At 34.2% G+C, this 15,998-nt stretch overlaps 2 protein-coding genes across 2 annotated transcripts; one reads left to right on the forward strand and one right to left on the reverse strand.

Annotated features, from left to right (window-relative positions):
* Positions 1–107: 107 nt before the first annotated feature.
* LOC7468509 (dihydrolipoyllysine-residue succinyltransferase component of 2-oxoglutarate dehydrogenase complex 2, mitochondrial) lies at positions 108–4,746 on the reverse strand. The gene is made up of 15 exons (XM_002321095.4): positions 4,589–4,746; positions 4,433–4,507; positions 4,294–4,356; positions 4,086–4,149; positions 3,937–3,976; positions 3,780–3,850; positions 3,614–3,688; positions 3,474–3,529; positions 3,330–3,374; positions 2,906–3,196; positions 2,692–2,786; positions 2,280–2,370; positions 2,060–2,170; positions 690–884; positions 108–592 (listed from the first exon to the last, which is right to left on the reverse strand). Exons 2-15 carry the CDS (start codon positions 4,466–4,468, stop codon positions 401–403), a joined length of 1,425 nt encoding a protein of 474 aa, XP_002321131.4. The 5' UTR covers positions 4,469–4,507; positions 4,589–4,746; the 3' UTR covers positions 108–400.
* A 7,142-nt stretch (positions 4,747–11,888) lies between these two features.
* On the forward strand, positions 11,889–13,933 carry LOC7468510 (uncharacterized). Its single transcript, XM_002320434.4, has 2 exons — positions 11,889–12,337; positions 13,221–13,933. The coding sequence occupies exons 1-2, from the start codon at positions 12,055–12,057 to the stop codon at positions 13,592–13,594; spliced, it is 657 nt and encodes a 218-aa protein (XP_002320470.1). The 5' UTR covers positions 11,889–12,054; the 3' UTR covers positions 13,595–13,933.
* Positions 13,934–15,998: the final 2,065 nt, after the last annotated feature.

The raw sequence follows: 15,998 nt of genomic DNA on the forward strand, positions 1-15,998 counted from the left end.
AGCATACTGCAGACTGAGCTGCTCTTGGCTAAATTCTACCTGGTCTGGAAAGATTATAAGATGCCTTATTGGGTGTTTTCCTCCTCAGTGTGTCTGTTCGCGGGAAATTTATAGAACAATCTCTACAATAAATTATAAAATTCAAAGGCTTCACAAGATACTGAAGAAAGTTCCCAGCAACGAAGCATTTATCCACCACGCACACCAATAAAAGTAAATGCAGTAAGGCCTCTTGTTGGGACACAGTATGGATCCAGCAATTGAAGAACTTGCGTAACGCCAAAAAACCAAAAAACAAAGAAAGAACTTGCAGAAGTGACAGATCCGTAGACTCCCTATAAAGTTCCATCTTAGAAACTTATTCGTATATGTAAAATAAAACTATACCAAATGCGGCTTCTCATACATCAAGAAGAAGCCTACGAGGGTCCTCCACAACATCTTTGATGCGGCGTAAGAAATAAACAGCCTCCCTTCCATCTATCAGTCGATGATCATATGTCAATGCAATGTACATCATTGGCCTTGGGACTATGTTGCCCCCAACAACCATTGGCCGGGTGACTATAGAGTGCATGCCCAAAATAGCAGACTGCATGGAGGAGGGAAATCAAGTTAAAGAGGATTTTTTTTTCCCCATCAAGGAATAAAACCAAAAGGTGTTGTTTGTACTTTGTATGGAGCAATACCTGAGGAGGGTTGATAATTGGCATGCTCAAAAGGCTTCCATAAACCCCGCCATTAGATATTGTGAAAGTACCTCCAGCCATCTCGTCAATCGATATGGTACCAGCAGTTGCTTTCTTAGCTAGAGTGTTGATGTTCTTCTCTATCTCAGCAAAGTTCATTTGATCAGAATTGCGGATAACTGGAACAACAAGGCCCTTCATTTGGGAGGAGGGGAGATATGGTTAGGTGTTTCTTTCATTTTCTGTTGTCCCAAAGCAGGTGATCAATCAAGATAATAATGCTTAATTTGTATTATTTGAAGAGACCATTTCATCTCACTAAATGATGCAAAACTTTATTATGGATGCAAGTTGTTAATGGGTAGAAGAGCAAGCCTAGTGCAATGGACTTACCTACACAACTTATCAAGTCTCATTGAAAAAAAAAATAGAAAAAAAACTCAACCAGAACAGTGAGAACTTGGCATTTCAATACCCTGAATCACTTCTTTTTAATGTTTTAATCAATTCATTTTGAACTTTTCTTCTCTAACAATTTTATTTAGAGCTATGAAGTCATAATCCAATCCAGTCAAGCTATATACAAAATAAGTGCACCTGTCAAATGATATCACCAAATAAATTGATGTCGTGATATATATGCATTAAATCCAGGCAGTAGAAAACACAACATTTAAGTCAATGGAAGAAGCAAGAACTAAAGTAGCATGTATTTCCAACAGATCTAAGAAAACAATCAAACTATTTTGTTGTCTCGCAGCAAGGCAGCATTAGATACGAGGTCTAATGGCCACAAGGACAGGCCTCTTTCAGTTTTCCAAAGTTGACAAATTGCTAAATCTGAAAGTGTCTTAAATTTTCAACAGTCTTACCTATTGCCTACCATCGCTGAAATGATATTAAGATTGCTACCTATAAAGCATTTCTATCATCTGCATATCCAATTACCTATAAAATTCCTAAACTATTCCAGGATGAATTCACCAAATTGTCATTAGATTCTGACAGTGATAACGAGTATATAAAATGAAATAACAAAAACCACCACTATAATTGAGAAATCGAAACCATCATAGGGCTTTTTATTGGTACATTAGAAGGTATGTTAGATTTTGAGCTACACAAATGAGGGTTAGATTTGAACCTGGACCTCCAAGTTGGAAATCCAAACCCGAGCAAACAGGGTGTCACCTCTGGAATACCATTGATAGAAGAGGTTGATACTTACCATTTTAATTTTTTTCCCATCTTTCAGCAACATACAAAATGCTATTGAGCTCGTGGTTTAGCAGATTATTTCCCCATCAAAAGCCCACATAAAATAAACAAAAGTCAATAATTGAATATAGATCAAACGAATATTTATGTACCTTTGGAGTGCCAACGGCAATGCTTATATCAATGTAGTCTCTGTATATGATATCATCTCCATCAATTACAGCATTGACAACTGGCTGATACTGAAGTGCACTAACAGTAGCCTGTAAAAGTAACGGTCAGAAACACACATCATACAGTAACAGTCTAACATCATCAATCCATCATAATATACATGAATTTGGTATTTTATACAATTGGCATTTTATGTACCTTGACAAATCCTGACATAAATCCGAACTTCACTCCATGCTTTTCAACAAATGCATCCTTATAATCTGAACGAAGCTTCATCAAATTAGTCCTGCATTATACAGCAAACCATGTTAAAATAAACTGAGTTGGAATTGCACTTTGCTAGCCATCCAAAGAACAACAAAAAATGAAGATAAAATTAAGTTGCGGTTCAAAAGGCATAATAATTCCATTGACTCTTTCTCTCCCTTTTCTCCAGTAGAAACAATACATCAAACATGGAAAAGACACCAATTGCACAATGAAATTCATCAAAACATGAAAAAAAATTTGGGGTATTTAGTTCAGACATGATGAAATCCATTTAAACAGACATGTTTCGGCTTTCAACCATTGATGATGGAAAAAGAAAAGATGAATTTCAACTCACATATCAACCTCATTGAATGTGGTCAGCATTGCAAATGTATTTTGCGAATCTTTCAACCGTGTTGCAACCCGTTTCCTCAGCCTTGTCATGGGAACCTAGAGTGAGAAAGTATGAAAACACTTGATAGAGAAATTCATTACCACTATGGCAGAAAGTACAATAAACATAATCATGCATTTACACACAAAAATGAATAGACCATCATAAAACTCACTCTTCTTTCTCTTTCCTTAGGTGGAAGTTGCGGTTCTGAAGGTTTAGGAGGTGATGAAGGAGCTCTGGCTGCTGGTTGTGGTGGAAACAGTGTTTTTTCCTTTCCTTTGAGAGAGGAAGTTTCAGTCTTAGTCGTTCCTTTTCCTATACTCTCTTTTTCTGCTGGGGGCGGGGGCTGAGAAGCAGTCTTTTCTTGTGAGGGCGGAGCAGCTTGTGGTACACCTTCACCTGATTTTGAAATAACAGCAATTTTGGTACCCGGTTCCACAGTTTCACCTTCCTTGGCTACAAGCTACTAGCAATTAAATATAAAATAAAAGGGGGGGATCAAAACAGCAGCACGTATCCATTGATAACTGTGAACAGATGAGACAAAAATTATCAGACTTCACAAGTTTGATATTGCTATAGTTCATAAATATCACCTGTTGAATGGTGCCGGCTTCAGGACTAGCCACATCAATTGTCACCTGGTGGTAATTAAACAATTCAATCATGTTAATCATACCCGGTTTCAGAAACAACCAATATACATTCTTCAGAGTCACTTACTATCTTTCAAGGATTACCTTGTCAGTTTCAATCTGTGCAATGGGCTCATCAACTTCAACCCTGTCACCAGGATCTGCTCATAATATGTCAATTGCCATATTCATTAGGAGTATTTGTTGAAATGCAAACAGTTGGATGACAAGTTAAAAAAGCATACTTTTCAAGAATTTCGCCAAGGTGCCATCAGTAATAGATTCACCCATGAAAGGGACAACTGCATCAACCAGATCTCCTACAAACCCACAATCAGGGGAAAAACAATTAACACCATTCAGAAGCATAAACTCTAAATATAAATAAACAAAAATGAACTTATAAATTACCAGTATCTGAAGAAAATGATCTACTCCTCAATGGAATAAAATATTCTGGTCGAAGCATTGCAGTAATTTCCCTGTATTAATTCAGAACTGAAACCAAATATAACCAATATACCAACAGGAATAGCACAGATATAAAAGAGTCAGTCAGCTCACTAACCTCCTCGGCTTATTCGAATATGCACGACAACATTGGCTCCCTAAAAGAAAAAATATAAGGAAATAAAGGGGCTTAGATGAAGTTATAAAAAGTTGTAAAATATCAAGCAAAGAACAGAAGCAAGTTAATAATAATAAGAACAATATTACCTAAGGAAGTGCAATAACTAAAGCTGCCGACGGCATGCCGACACCCCTTACCATTGCTCAGAAGCTGCACAGATAGATTCTTCTACTTCATTACTTACGTACGTATGTAAATTACTAAATCTCCACATTTCTTACCCAACAATGTCCCAAATTCACTTGTAATTGGAAAATGAGGATTGATTATTAAAAGAAAGGCAGGCAGAGGTACCTCGTTTTGGCCGTAACCTCTCGGCCTTATCGCCGGATGCTTAATTCGCGAGACTGACTGAGACTGTTTACACTGAGGAGATTAGTTTAAAATAAAATTAAAGAATTAAAAAAAAAATAGTGCAGTAATTAATAAATACCGAAGCGAGATTGCGTCGAATAATTCCCCAGATCATTTCAACAACGACGCCTCAAACCAATCACTTTTTCTTTCTCTATGAAAATTAAAGAAATCAGCTAAAAATAAGTAATCAGCAGAATGATGAATGATTTTAATTTTGTTTTTTAAGCGTTACCTTGTGATAGGATTAGAGACAGACACAAATTAAGCAATTAGAGCAGAAATACTATATAGAAGCTGCTGGGAGAGAGGAGAAGAAGAAGAATTAAAGGAGTGAAGTGAAGAAACGGAAAGAGTTTTTAAATTTGTATTTTCAAATATATATTTTTTAAATACATTAAAATAATATATATCTTTTTATTTTTTAAAATTTATTTTTAATATTCAAACAATTAAAAATACTAAAAATATTTAAAATAATATTTTAACTTAAAAAATACAGTAGCGATGGTTTTACAAAATAATTTTTGATATTAATATATTAAAACAATTTAAACATATAAAAAAAATTAAAAAAAAAATATCATGAAACACCGGTTTCCATCACGTTTCCGAATGAAAATTTGTCTTTCAATAGCAGCCATCGAATAAACGAGGGCATTTTGGTACTGTTAAGGACAGTTATAGCCTAATCGAATCGAATGTTTTGGAAGCCACCGGCACTGGCTCTTACTTGAATATTAAAATATAGCATAAATAAAAGAAGAGAGGTGAGTCATCAATTTTGTGATAGGAGCACCTCGATCAGCGTGGGTGTCGGTTAGAACTCCTTTATTTTATTTTTTAGTTTTCTTTAGAATTATACTAATATATTGGTCACCACTTCGGGTAATGAGTTAATATTTTTTTTTAAATATTAAAAAATATAAAGAATATACATAATATTTTAAGCTCCTTATATTTAAGCGTTTTGGATTTAACAGCGACACCAGACACAAGAGTTTTAGATCTGGCGGTCATATCATATCCAAGAAACTTGAGTTTAGGCAGGGGCGGAGTGAAGGGGAGGCAAGCAGGGCCCGGGCCCCTGCAAGATTTTTTTTTTTTTAGGGGTAAAACAGAAGTGTGAATTAATAGAAACTAAAGCTGTGGATATCTGTCGGGTGATGAAAACAAAAGGCTGAAAAGAATGGTCCCACAGCCTACCAACTTTGTGTAATTAATTAATGGATTGTGATAAAAAAAAAATGTCTATGTGGAAAGTAATAGGCTACAAAGTGATCAATGTGTTTCTTGTCTTTTCTCTCCCTGTAAGCTACAAAGTACAACCCTAATATAAATTGTTGCAATTCCAACGCAGCCTATCAAAACAAAAACAAGAATAAAGATCCTAAACAGAATTTTTGTGCGGAAAGATTGAAGCAGAGTATTGTTTGATTTATTTCTCAGTAAACAAAACAAGGTACGTACTTGGATATCGATAAATCAAATTTAAAATATATTTTTATTTTATTTTGAGATGTTTATTAAGAATTTAATAAGATTTTTTTTATAATTTTATAATTTTTGCCTTTTTTTTCAAATTTGTTAGTTCTAACAATTGTTTTTTGAATTCTTGTTATAGTGATTTTTTTTTCTAATTGATTAGATATATTTTATTAGTTTGTTTTGATTATGCATTGATTTTTTTTTAGCAGAGCCACCAAAATTATCAATTTTTTCTCACTATATATGTTTTGATTTTAGGTTGAACCATGAACAAAATAAGAAGAATTGATTCTTTTTTTGGAAAAAAAAGGAAAAATATTGACAACTCACAGCCTAGTGAACCAACTCCAAGTAATGTTGAAGTTATGGTTGAGCAGCCTCTATGTGCTTCAGTTTACAAAGAACCTGCGCTGATTAGTGAGCAGCCTCTTACTAGAATCGATATTGCTCATTTAATTAGAGATCCAAGCAATCGTCCTCAAATTTAGGAATACCCGGTTAATCAACAAGATGAAATTCGAAGGGCATACATTAATTTGGGGCCATATCAACCTTTGATGTCTGAATATCCGCTAACTGGTAATAAACATCCTCGTCGATTTCAGTCTCATTGGTTCAAAAGTTATCCGTGGCTTGAATATTCAGAGGAAAATACTGCATTTTGTTTCCCTTGCTATTTATTTCCAAGTAAACCATCTGGAAAGCCAGGATCAGACACATTTACTGTTAAAGGATTTAATTGTTGGAAGAAAGTTAATGATGGGGAACGATGTGCTTTTTTGACTCATATGGGAAAAAGGTCCAAATTCAGCTCATAGATTTGCTACCAGGTGCTTGGAAAATTTGAAAAACCAGTCATGTCATATTGAGAAGGTAGTTAAGAGGCAAACTACTCAAGAAATTCAGAATAATCGATTGCGTATTAAAGCTTCAATAGATATTGTTCGTTGGCTCACATTTCAAGCATGTGCTTTTAAAGGGCATGATGAACGTCTAGAATAAAAAAACCGAGGTAATTTTCTTGAAATGATGGAACTTTTAGCATCATACAATGAACAAATAGGTGCTCTTGTTTTGGGTAATGCTCCACAAAATGCTAAATACACCTCACATCAAATTAAAAAAGAAATTTTGCATGTCTTTGATAGAAATGTTCAGTCTTCAATTCGTCATGAGATTGGTTATGCAAAATTTTATTTAATTATTGATGAAGCTCGAGATGAATCTAGAAGAGAGCAAATGGCCCTTGTTATTAGGTTTGTTGATAGAAGTGGATTTATACGAGAACGATTTTTGGATATAGTTCATGTCAAAGATACAACTGCTGCAACTCTTAAGGAAGAGATTTCCTTCGTTTTATCTCATCATAATCTGGATGTTCAAAATATTAGGGGTCAAGGGTATGATGGTGCCAGTAATATGCGTGGAGAGTGGAATGGTTTGCAAGCTTTATTCATTAATGATTGTCCTTATGCATATTATGTACATTGCTTAGCTCATCAATTACAATTGGCTCTTATTGCTGCAACTAGAGAAATATCTGATGTTCACATTTTCTTTCAGAATTTGATTTTTATTATTAACATTGTTAGTGCTTCTTGTAAGCGTAATGATGAATTACGGGCTTTTCAAGCAGCTACAATTGAACATTTAATTGATATTGGTGAGATTGAAACGGGTAAAGGAGTTAATCAAGTAGGTGGTTTGCAACGACCTGGAGATAGCAGATGGAGTTCGCACTTCAAATCAATTTGCAGTTTGATAAAAATGTATGGGGCAACTTGCTTGGTTCTTGAAAACATTGCTTTAGATGGATCTACTTATTCTCAACATGGTGATGCGGCTTTTTCATTTAAGTTGCTAATGTCATTTGATTTTGCATTCATCTTACATATAATGAAGGATGTTATGAGAATTACTGATATGCTTTGCCAAGCTCTGCAACAAAAATCTCAAGACATTTTAAATGCTATGCATTTAGTGACTACCACAAAGACTTTAATTCAGAAGTTAAGAGATGATGGTTGGAAAACTCTTTTAGAAGAAGTGACATCATTTTGTAAGCATAAAGACATTGAAGTTCCTGATATGGATGCTTGTTTTTCTAGTGTGGGACGATTTCGCTGTAAACAAAAATCAGTAACAGTTGAACATCACTACCGAGTTGATATATTTACAGCTATCATTGATCAACAATTGCAAGAGCTAAATAATAGATTCAATGAGCAGGCAATCGAGCTTCTTAAGTTGAGCACAACTTTAGATCCTAGAAATAGCTATAAATTATTCAATGTTGAAGATATATGCTTACTTGTTGACAAGTTCTATCCTCAAGATTTTTCTGACCAAGAAAAAATTCATTTGAGACTTCAGTTGCAGCATTATGAGCTTGATGTACCCAATCATCCAAAATTAAAGAGCATGTCATCGATTGCTGATTTATGTCAAGGACTGGTTGAAACAGGAAAATCAACAATTTATCCACTGGTTGACAGGTTGATTCGGCTTATTTTGACTCTTCCTGTTTCGACAGCAACTACTGAACGAGCTTTCTCAGCGATGAAGATTGTTAAAACAAGACTTCGTAATCGGATGGAGGATGATTTTCTTGCAAATTATTTGATTATCTATATAGAAAAAGAAATTGCTGAAAGATTCACAATTGATATGATAATCGATGATTTCTATTCTATGAAAGAACGACGAGCACAATTAAAATAAATATGTAAGAATCATTTTTTATTATTTTTTACTTTATTTCAAAGTTTATCAAACATAAATAATGCTTCGCTTTAGCTAATGTTTCTTTTATACTTTGTATGTTTATATTTGATAGGTATAAAGACCAACAACATTAAAGCGATGGATACATCATGAAGATGGAATTAACTTCATTGCTTTGACTGAATTCGGTATTGTTCCAAACCTTTTACCTTATACAAAGGTCATTATATGTTTGTAATAAGTTATTTGAATAAAACTAAATAATGCAGGTTTTTTTTTTACAACTCATGTATAATAAATTAAAACAAATATTATATATTGTTATATTATTTTTGGCCACCCCTAACAAATAATCCTAGCTCCGCCCCTGAGTTTAGGGTCATGCCAGACCCGTGCCTTGGCAATCTTGGTAAACTCGGACCTGAATTTAACAGTCATGCCAAACCCCAGAGTTTTGGATCTGGGCCATGTCAAACCCGTGTCTGGGTTTAGAAACGTTGGCAAACTCGTGCCTAGGTCTGGCACCAAACATGGCCACCAGCCCGTGTCGGGGTCTGACACCAAGCATGACTGTCAGACCCAAGCAAACAACGAAGAAACAGAGGACAATTGTGCATTTTAGTTGTCAGGAGAGAGAGAAAAAAGAAAAAACACAAACAATCGATTATCAGCGACAATCCAACCATGATGATCTATTTACAAGCGTCGCACCAAGTAAAAGAGGACACGTCTACGCATTTATATAGACAACGAGTGGTCAAATTTGACCGCTAGGAAGCGTCTCATGCACCTCTTTAATAGCGCAGGCACCGCTCACTTGTTGGGACGTGTGGAACACGCGCCAACAACTTTTCAAATAAAAAATAAAAAAGACAACATGAAAATACTAAAACACCCCCATGGTCCTCTTAATTACAAACCATACCCATGTAAATTTCAGTATCGCAATGTCTAATAATTTGTGTCTAGAGCTAAAGTGAAAAACCCTGTCATTTAGTTTTTTTTATAATATTAACTTGTAAGGGTAAAGGTCATCCAAATTTATAATTTATATGAATTAATATAAAAAATAATTTAAAATGAAACTCAACTTGAAATTTCAAATCAAACTTAACAGCTAATACTTTTTGTTTTTATTATATTATTATCATTGTATAATCTTGGCCTGACTAGAAAATATAATCTTAGTTTTTTTGTAATGCCTTCTTAAAATTGATATTCAAATGGAATATTATTTAGCAAAGTAAATTAGTTTTTTTTTCAAAAAATATTGTTTAAGAAAATGAATATATAGATAGTATTGATTGCATATTTTACACATATAAATCTAAGAAGGATTAAGATGCATATAGTTTTACCTTCAGATTTATTAAGAAAAATATCGATTCATGATAGCCTTATAAAAGGTCTTTCATTTTCACCTTCCATATATGATAATTAAAACCATTTAAATTAATCAATCTACTTTTATTAGTCTCCATCAATTATATAAGATAATCAACTCCAATTAATTTAAAGTTTTGATATTACTTGTTGGGTAAGAAAGCATAAAAAACACCAAAACAATCAAATATAATCTTTCCTAATTAACAAACTATGTGAAAAATCACAATAGATCAACATCAACATTTTACATGGGAAAACCTGATGTGAGGAAAAATCACGGTAACGTAGTCTATCTAAAAACTATTATTAATAACAATAATGGATACATAAGTGTTATTTCTTAGTTTAGACTAAAAGACGCAACATGCATTATAACAACATATTCTTGGAATACATAATCACTAAAGAACCCTTGATTAAAGATCAAGAGCAAGAGGTCCTCTCGGGGCCATAGCTCGCAGTTCTAATTGGCAAACTGCTCCGCGGTTGAGCCTAACTGAGCACAAAGCATCGACTGGTTCTCGAAACCAACTTGTTACTCGGTTCAAAGCTAGAGGAAAGAATAGAGAAGAATCTTAAAATAAAAAATTATGTTTTTGTGATGAATAAATTGACTTACATATCTCTAATCTTCAATCAAACTATACAAAATGAGAATATATATGTTAATAACCTAGTAAAAACTTCAGTTTGATCTAACGATGAATTAGTTGCTTATCAAAACTTGAATGAAGATTATTCAAGTTGTCGTTTTCTTTATTTTTTTCACATGATTCTTTTTTTTCTCTCTTCTATTTTGGTTTTTTGTCGCCGCAAACCCTAAAAATACATCCAACGTCTCTTTTCTTTCTTTCTAGCTGTACACAATCACACACTTTTTTTTTCTTGATTTATATGGTGCTCCCTTTTTCCATATGGAGCATGACCACTCAACATTTTTTTTCAGTTTAATTATGCATTAAATCACGCTATAGATCGTATAAAGAGCACACCATGCCTTCCTTCGAGACTACCAAAACTAATTTCATCATGGTACCCAAATTTAACATTAAAATTCAAATATTTTTACTTTTCGATAAAATTAAATAAATAAGGTTTCAAGCAAGACAGTCTTTAGAAACTCATTAAAAAACTAGTTATTTTTTTTAAAATTGTGTTAGACATAGAATATAGGTTAATATCGCTGAAATCAATAAATTTAATGCCTAAACAACATAAATAAAAAGGGGGAAAACTACAAACTTGATTGGTGACCATTTTATCTTGAAAAAAGAAATAGGGGTGAGCAAAAACACCGAAAAACCGGTTAAACCGAGAAAATTGGAAAAAAAATAACCGAAAAAACCGAACTGTGAAAAAAAATCGATTAAACCGATTAAAATTTTGAAAAAACCGACCGGTTCGGTTCGGTTTTATAAGCATGAAACTGAAAAAACCGAACCGAAACAAAAAAAACCGGAAAAAACCGAGCCAAACCGGTTTGAACCGGTTTTTGTCCAAAAAACCGAACCGAACCAAAACCGGTTTCAGTTTTTTTTTAAATTGGTTTAATTATTTTTTTTAATAAAAACCAAACCGAACCGAAAATGATCGAAGATGATATATTAATTTTTTTAAGTACACTTGAAATAATTAGAATTTACGGTGGATCTGGACCAAAAACTTATTATGATATCGATTTTGGATCCCATGAACGGAATCACAGGATTAATTAATGGATTAAGCTCATAAGATCCAAATTAATGAATTTGGATTTTGGAGTGTGGATGGGCCTCACCTAATTTAATTTATTAAATTTTAAAAAAAATATATTAAAAAAATATTTTTTTATTTTTAAAATTAATTCACATAAAAAAAATTTAGAAATATAAATATATTAATTAAAAAAATTAATTTTTTTTAAAAATATTTTTTGAAATACAAAATCAAACACGTCAATAGAAGGCAGCAGTTGGCAGGCAGAAAGTAGCACATCGGTGAAGACCCCCAACGACAGAAAAAAGGGCAAGCTCAAAACAACCATTTCCCCTTCATTCTCTCTCTCTGACTCAGCTAAAACTCTTTGCTAGCCCAGTGGACTGGAGCAGAGCAAGACAGGGAAAGATGATTCAGCCGGTGTACGTCGCAATTTTTTCCGAGATGGGAGTGATTTTAACTCTGATATTCAGAAATCCGTTAAGAAAGTTCGTGATCATGGGTTTGGATCGAGTCAAGCGAGGGAGGGGACCCGTTGTCGTCAAGACTGTTGCTGGGACAATCTTAGTTCTTCTCTTGTCTAATGTTTACTCTATTGGGAATATGCAGAACCGTAAGATGGAAGCCGGCGCTCTTAATCCAACTGAAGAGGTTCTCATGGCCATGCAATTGCTCCAAGCCTCTCTTCTGGGTATTCTTCCTTTCTTCTTTCCTTTTCTTTGATTTGCTGGTATCGTGTCTTTTTTTATTCTTCTTATTCACTTCTTGGAAAGAAAAAAAAAGGAAGAAAAGAAAGAGGGCTATTTGATTTCTGGTAAAATGGGGTGCTAAGATAATGTTATTTTGTACTCTATGCAAGTTTACCTAAACTAAGATTTTCGTTTTTTTGGAGTGAGGATTTTGGATTTTTTTTTGGTGATTTTTTTGGGAAGCAATTGAATGAGAGAGAGTCTTATGGAATTTTACTTTGTTGTTGTGATGAGATTGAGTTTGGATAATAGAGAAGCAACTATCTCTTTCCTTATCATCCATTGCAGTATTTTGGGCATTGGGATCAGGTGTTTCAGTGTCGGTAGGAATTCAGTTTGGCCGCAATTAGACAAAGCCAACTACAAGCTAATGAATTATGTGCAAAGTCAGTTGTGGTGGGTTCTATTTTGATTAGGTGGCGTAAATATTGTAACTGCACTCTTCGTTACAGTCTAGAAGAGGGTTAGTTTTGTTGGAAGAGAGAATATGTTTCTTGATAATATATGCAAGTCGCCAAAAAGTGTACATTTGTGAGTTTAATGGCAAGTTATTCTACAATCTTAGATGTTGTTGGGATGGTGTGATATTTCGCTTGTCCTGAAAATGGTACATGTGTGAGTTAGTATTTGCTTGTGAGTTCTGTGCAATAGCAAGCCATTTCCACAATCTTATATCTTGTTGGAATGGTGTAATATTTAACCGATCCGGTCTCTTAATAAAGCTCAGAACCTTAGTGCCGGCTTGCCTGATTCTCAGTAAGTGCAGACTGGTATTATTGTTAAAGGTTAGAATTTGATTTTGACATGATTGTTATTTCCATGCAGGCTTCTTGCTATTCCTCTCATTGATGATAGACAGGTTACACCATTACATTAGAGAACTTCGTTTACTCAGGAAGGCAATGGAGGCTGCTAAGAAACAAAACCGAAGTTTTGAAGATGGAAAAAATGGAGAGGGCAAAGGTCTGGGAGAAGAGGTTGAGACTTTAAGGAGTAAGGTCAAAAAGCTAGAATCTGAATATGAGGCTAAAGTAAAGGAGGCAGAGGCTGCGGAAGCCAAGGCAGAGGCTCTCAGAAAACAATCTGAAGGGTCACTTCTACAGTATGATCACTTGCTTGAGGATAATCAAAGCCTGCGGAACCAGTTGGATTCAATAGACCAAACTTCGTCACCATCAGATGGCAAGAAGAATATGTAAGGCAGTAATCATCTGGTGCAAATTTCCCTTCTTTTAAATGCATGTGAAGGTTGTTCTAGACTTGGGTTTAGAAAGAGTGGAGAGCTGGAGAGGAGGTGGTGGTCGGTGGTGTTTAAAATAACATCTCATCCAGTTTAGAAAGCAGGGAAATATTCAGCTTGTGTATGTTGTTGGTTTATATAAAAACTTTTGAAAACTATCATATGTTACACCATATGGTTAAACTTGATTTCCATTGGAGCGTAACATTCCCTGTGCAGCTGTGCTGTCAAGTTCCAGAATCTGTTTTTAATTTATAGTTGTAATATTTGAAATATCTGAGATCCTTGCTTGTACTAATCTTGATCCAGCGCTTGAATGGTGAAGTAGGTGTGACTGTGCTGTCGAATGCCAAAATCCGTTTTAAATTTATAGTTTAAGTATGTGAATTATCTGGGATGCTTGATTTACTTCTGCCGACTCGATACGCTATTATCTGAGATGCTTGATTTACTTTTACTGACTCAACTTGCAACATTTCGATGGTGAAGTAGACTGTATCAACTGCTTAGAATAAAAATATTTATGATGCAGAAGTTTCTTTCTGCGTGTTTCTGCTGTTTTTCTTGGTTGTGGGATGTAAAGGAGAGACCTTTTGTTAAAAAAAAAAATAAATAAATAAAAATAAAGGGGAGAGAGATCTTGACTTGAGATATGTGGTGATTTAGAAGCTGTAGTACAACCATCAGTAATGGGAGACTTGTAGGTGGGCGTTGGGAATCGGTTTCTTGTGGTAGCCATGGAGAAGATGGAGAAAGACAAGGCTTTGGTAGGTATGGCTGCTTTATTTTTCGTACTTGCTCCAGTTTCTTAACATTTATTTTCTTGGAAGTATTGAAGAAAACTTTATATGGTAATTTTGCACACCATTATCGTTATTCTTGCTATTCTTGCATTTTATTTGACAACATTACATCTAGTTACAATTGTTGATGATCTTCGTGGTTCTGTAACAATTCAAACTGAGTTTTCCTGAGCAGACATCGTAGAAAATGCTCTGAATTTTGTAAACTAGCAGTGCCCGAAAGGGTTTTGCTAATTTGTGGAAGCATATTTTGGTGTTAAACTCATTTGCTAATTCATATACGCTTGAACAGTTAACACCATTGATTGCTGAACTTGATTACTCAGCACAACCTGCTGTGACTTGTAGGTGCCTTGGCCTAGTGTGGGCGACTGCCTAAGGAGCTTTGAAATATTTGAGTAGCTTGACCGAATGGAATACTGGAGATGTATGTACGTGTACAACACACACATGAGACAAAATCAAGTTGCCTATTAAGGCCCTTTCAGCCACTTACTAGCCCCTGCCATGGTAGGTGGAAGCATAGTTTGGTGTCAAGAGAGTTAAGCAATCCTTATCAACAATTAATTTATGCTTATCAACAATCTTCATTCCCCCCCTCCCCAAAACACACACACACACACAAACTGAAATACACCCTTTACATAGCTCCTTCTCTCTTTCAAACACCAAAGTCAGCCTTTACCCCTGACCAAAAATCAACACACCATAAACTTAAGACTAACCCTCAAATCACCAGTAATCCAAACCAAGCCTCCCACCAAAACCGATCCAGCTCTACCGTATGAGTATTTTATATGGAGAGATTGCACGTATCTATGAAAAGACTCATATGATAGTTGTGTAAGTGATTCTTATATTTGATATCACTAAGTTATTTTATATAAGGAATGTTATGTTTTGATCCTAACTACAAGTTGTTCTAATCGAGGGTAACAAACAGGTAAATATTGGGTATAACATGAATTATATAAAAGTATTTGAGTGACCAAAAGAGAATTCATCACCCTAAATAAATAAGAGAAAATATTCTACATGTTCTAAAATAGTATTGATTGTGAAATCATTGTGCAAGATAAAAAAAAATTTGAAAAGAGTTTCAAGTCTTATTCAAATGATTAATAATTATAATGTTAAGAACAAACATGATTTGACATATCTAAATCAGAACATTCTTGATAAAATAATAATAATAATTACATTGAGAAGTTATTTAGTATAAGATTAAGTTAAACCACTTATGCCTTTTTTAATATTTAGGGAATTATGATATGTTTGCTAGAAGATGCACTCGAACTTCAAATATAGATCAATCAATTATTGGTTTGATAATAAATTAAATCATTTCATTTTTTAATCCTATTTAATTAAGGATTATGTTTTATATTTGTGTCACCTTATTAGAAAACCGATGGATCACGCACATTAAAAACCATTGGTCGGAAATTAAACTAGTATAATTAATGAAGTGTGACTTGATTTTAAATAAGTTTTAGAAATTGAGGACTATAATGTAATTTATACATGGAATTACAATTCTAGATCTAGAAAAATCAAGTA

This window comes from Populus trichocarpa, chromosome 14 (genome assembly GCF_000002775.5).
Source record: "Populus trichocarpa isolate Nisqually-1 chromosome 14, P.trichocarpa_v4.1, whole genome shotgun sequence".
NCBI lineage: Eukaryota > Viridiplantae > Streptophyta > Magnoliopsida > Malpighiales > Salicaceae > Populus > Populus trichocarpa.

Excerpts from the sequence above, each read along its gene's own strand:
- LOC7468510 (XM_002320434.4), top strand. The coding sequence starts at position 12,055 with ATGATTCAGCCGGTGTACGTCGCAATTTTTTCCGAGATGGGAGTGATT. Across the intron at positions 12,338-13,220 it reads GCTCCAAGCCTCTCTTCTGG|GCTTCTTGCTATTCCTCTCA; the intron begins GTATTCTTCCTT and ends ATTTCCATGCAG.
- LOC7468509 (XM_002321095.4), bottom strand. The coding sequence starts at position 4,468 with ATGATCTGGGGAATTATTCGACGCAATCTCGCTTCG. Across the intron at positions 3,530-3,613 it reads CTTGGCGAAATTCTTGAAAA|ATCCTGGTGACAGGGTTGAA; the intron begins GTATGCTTTTTT and ends TATTATGAGCAG. Across the intron at positions 3,375-3,473 it reads CACAGATTGAAACTGACAAG|GTGACAATTGATGTGGCTAG; the intron begins GTAATCCTTGAA and ends AATTACCACCAG.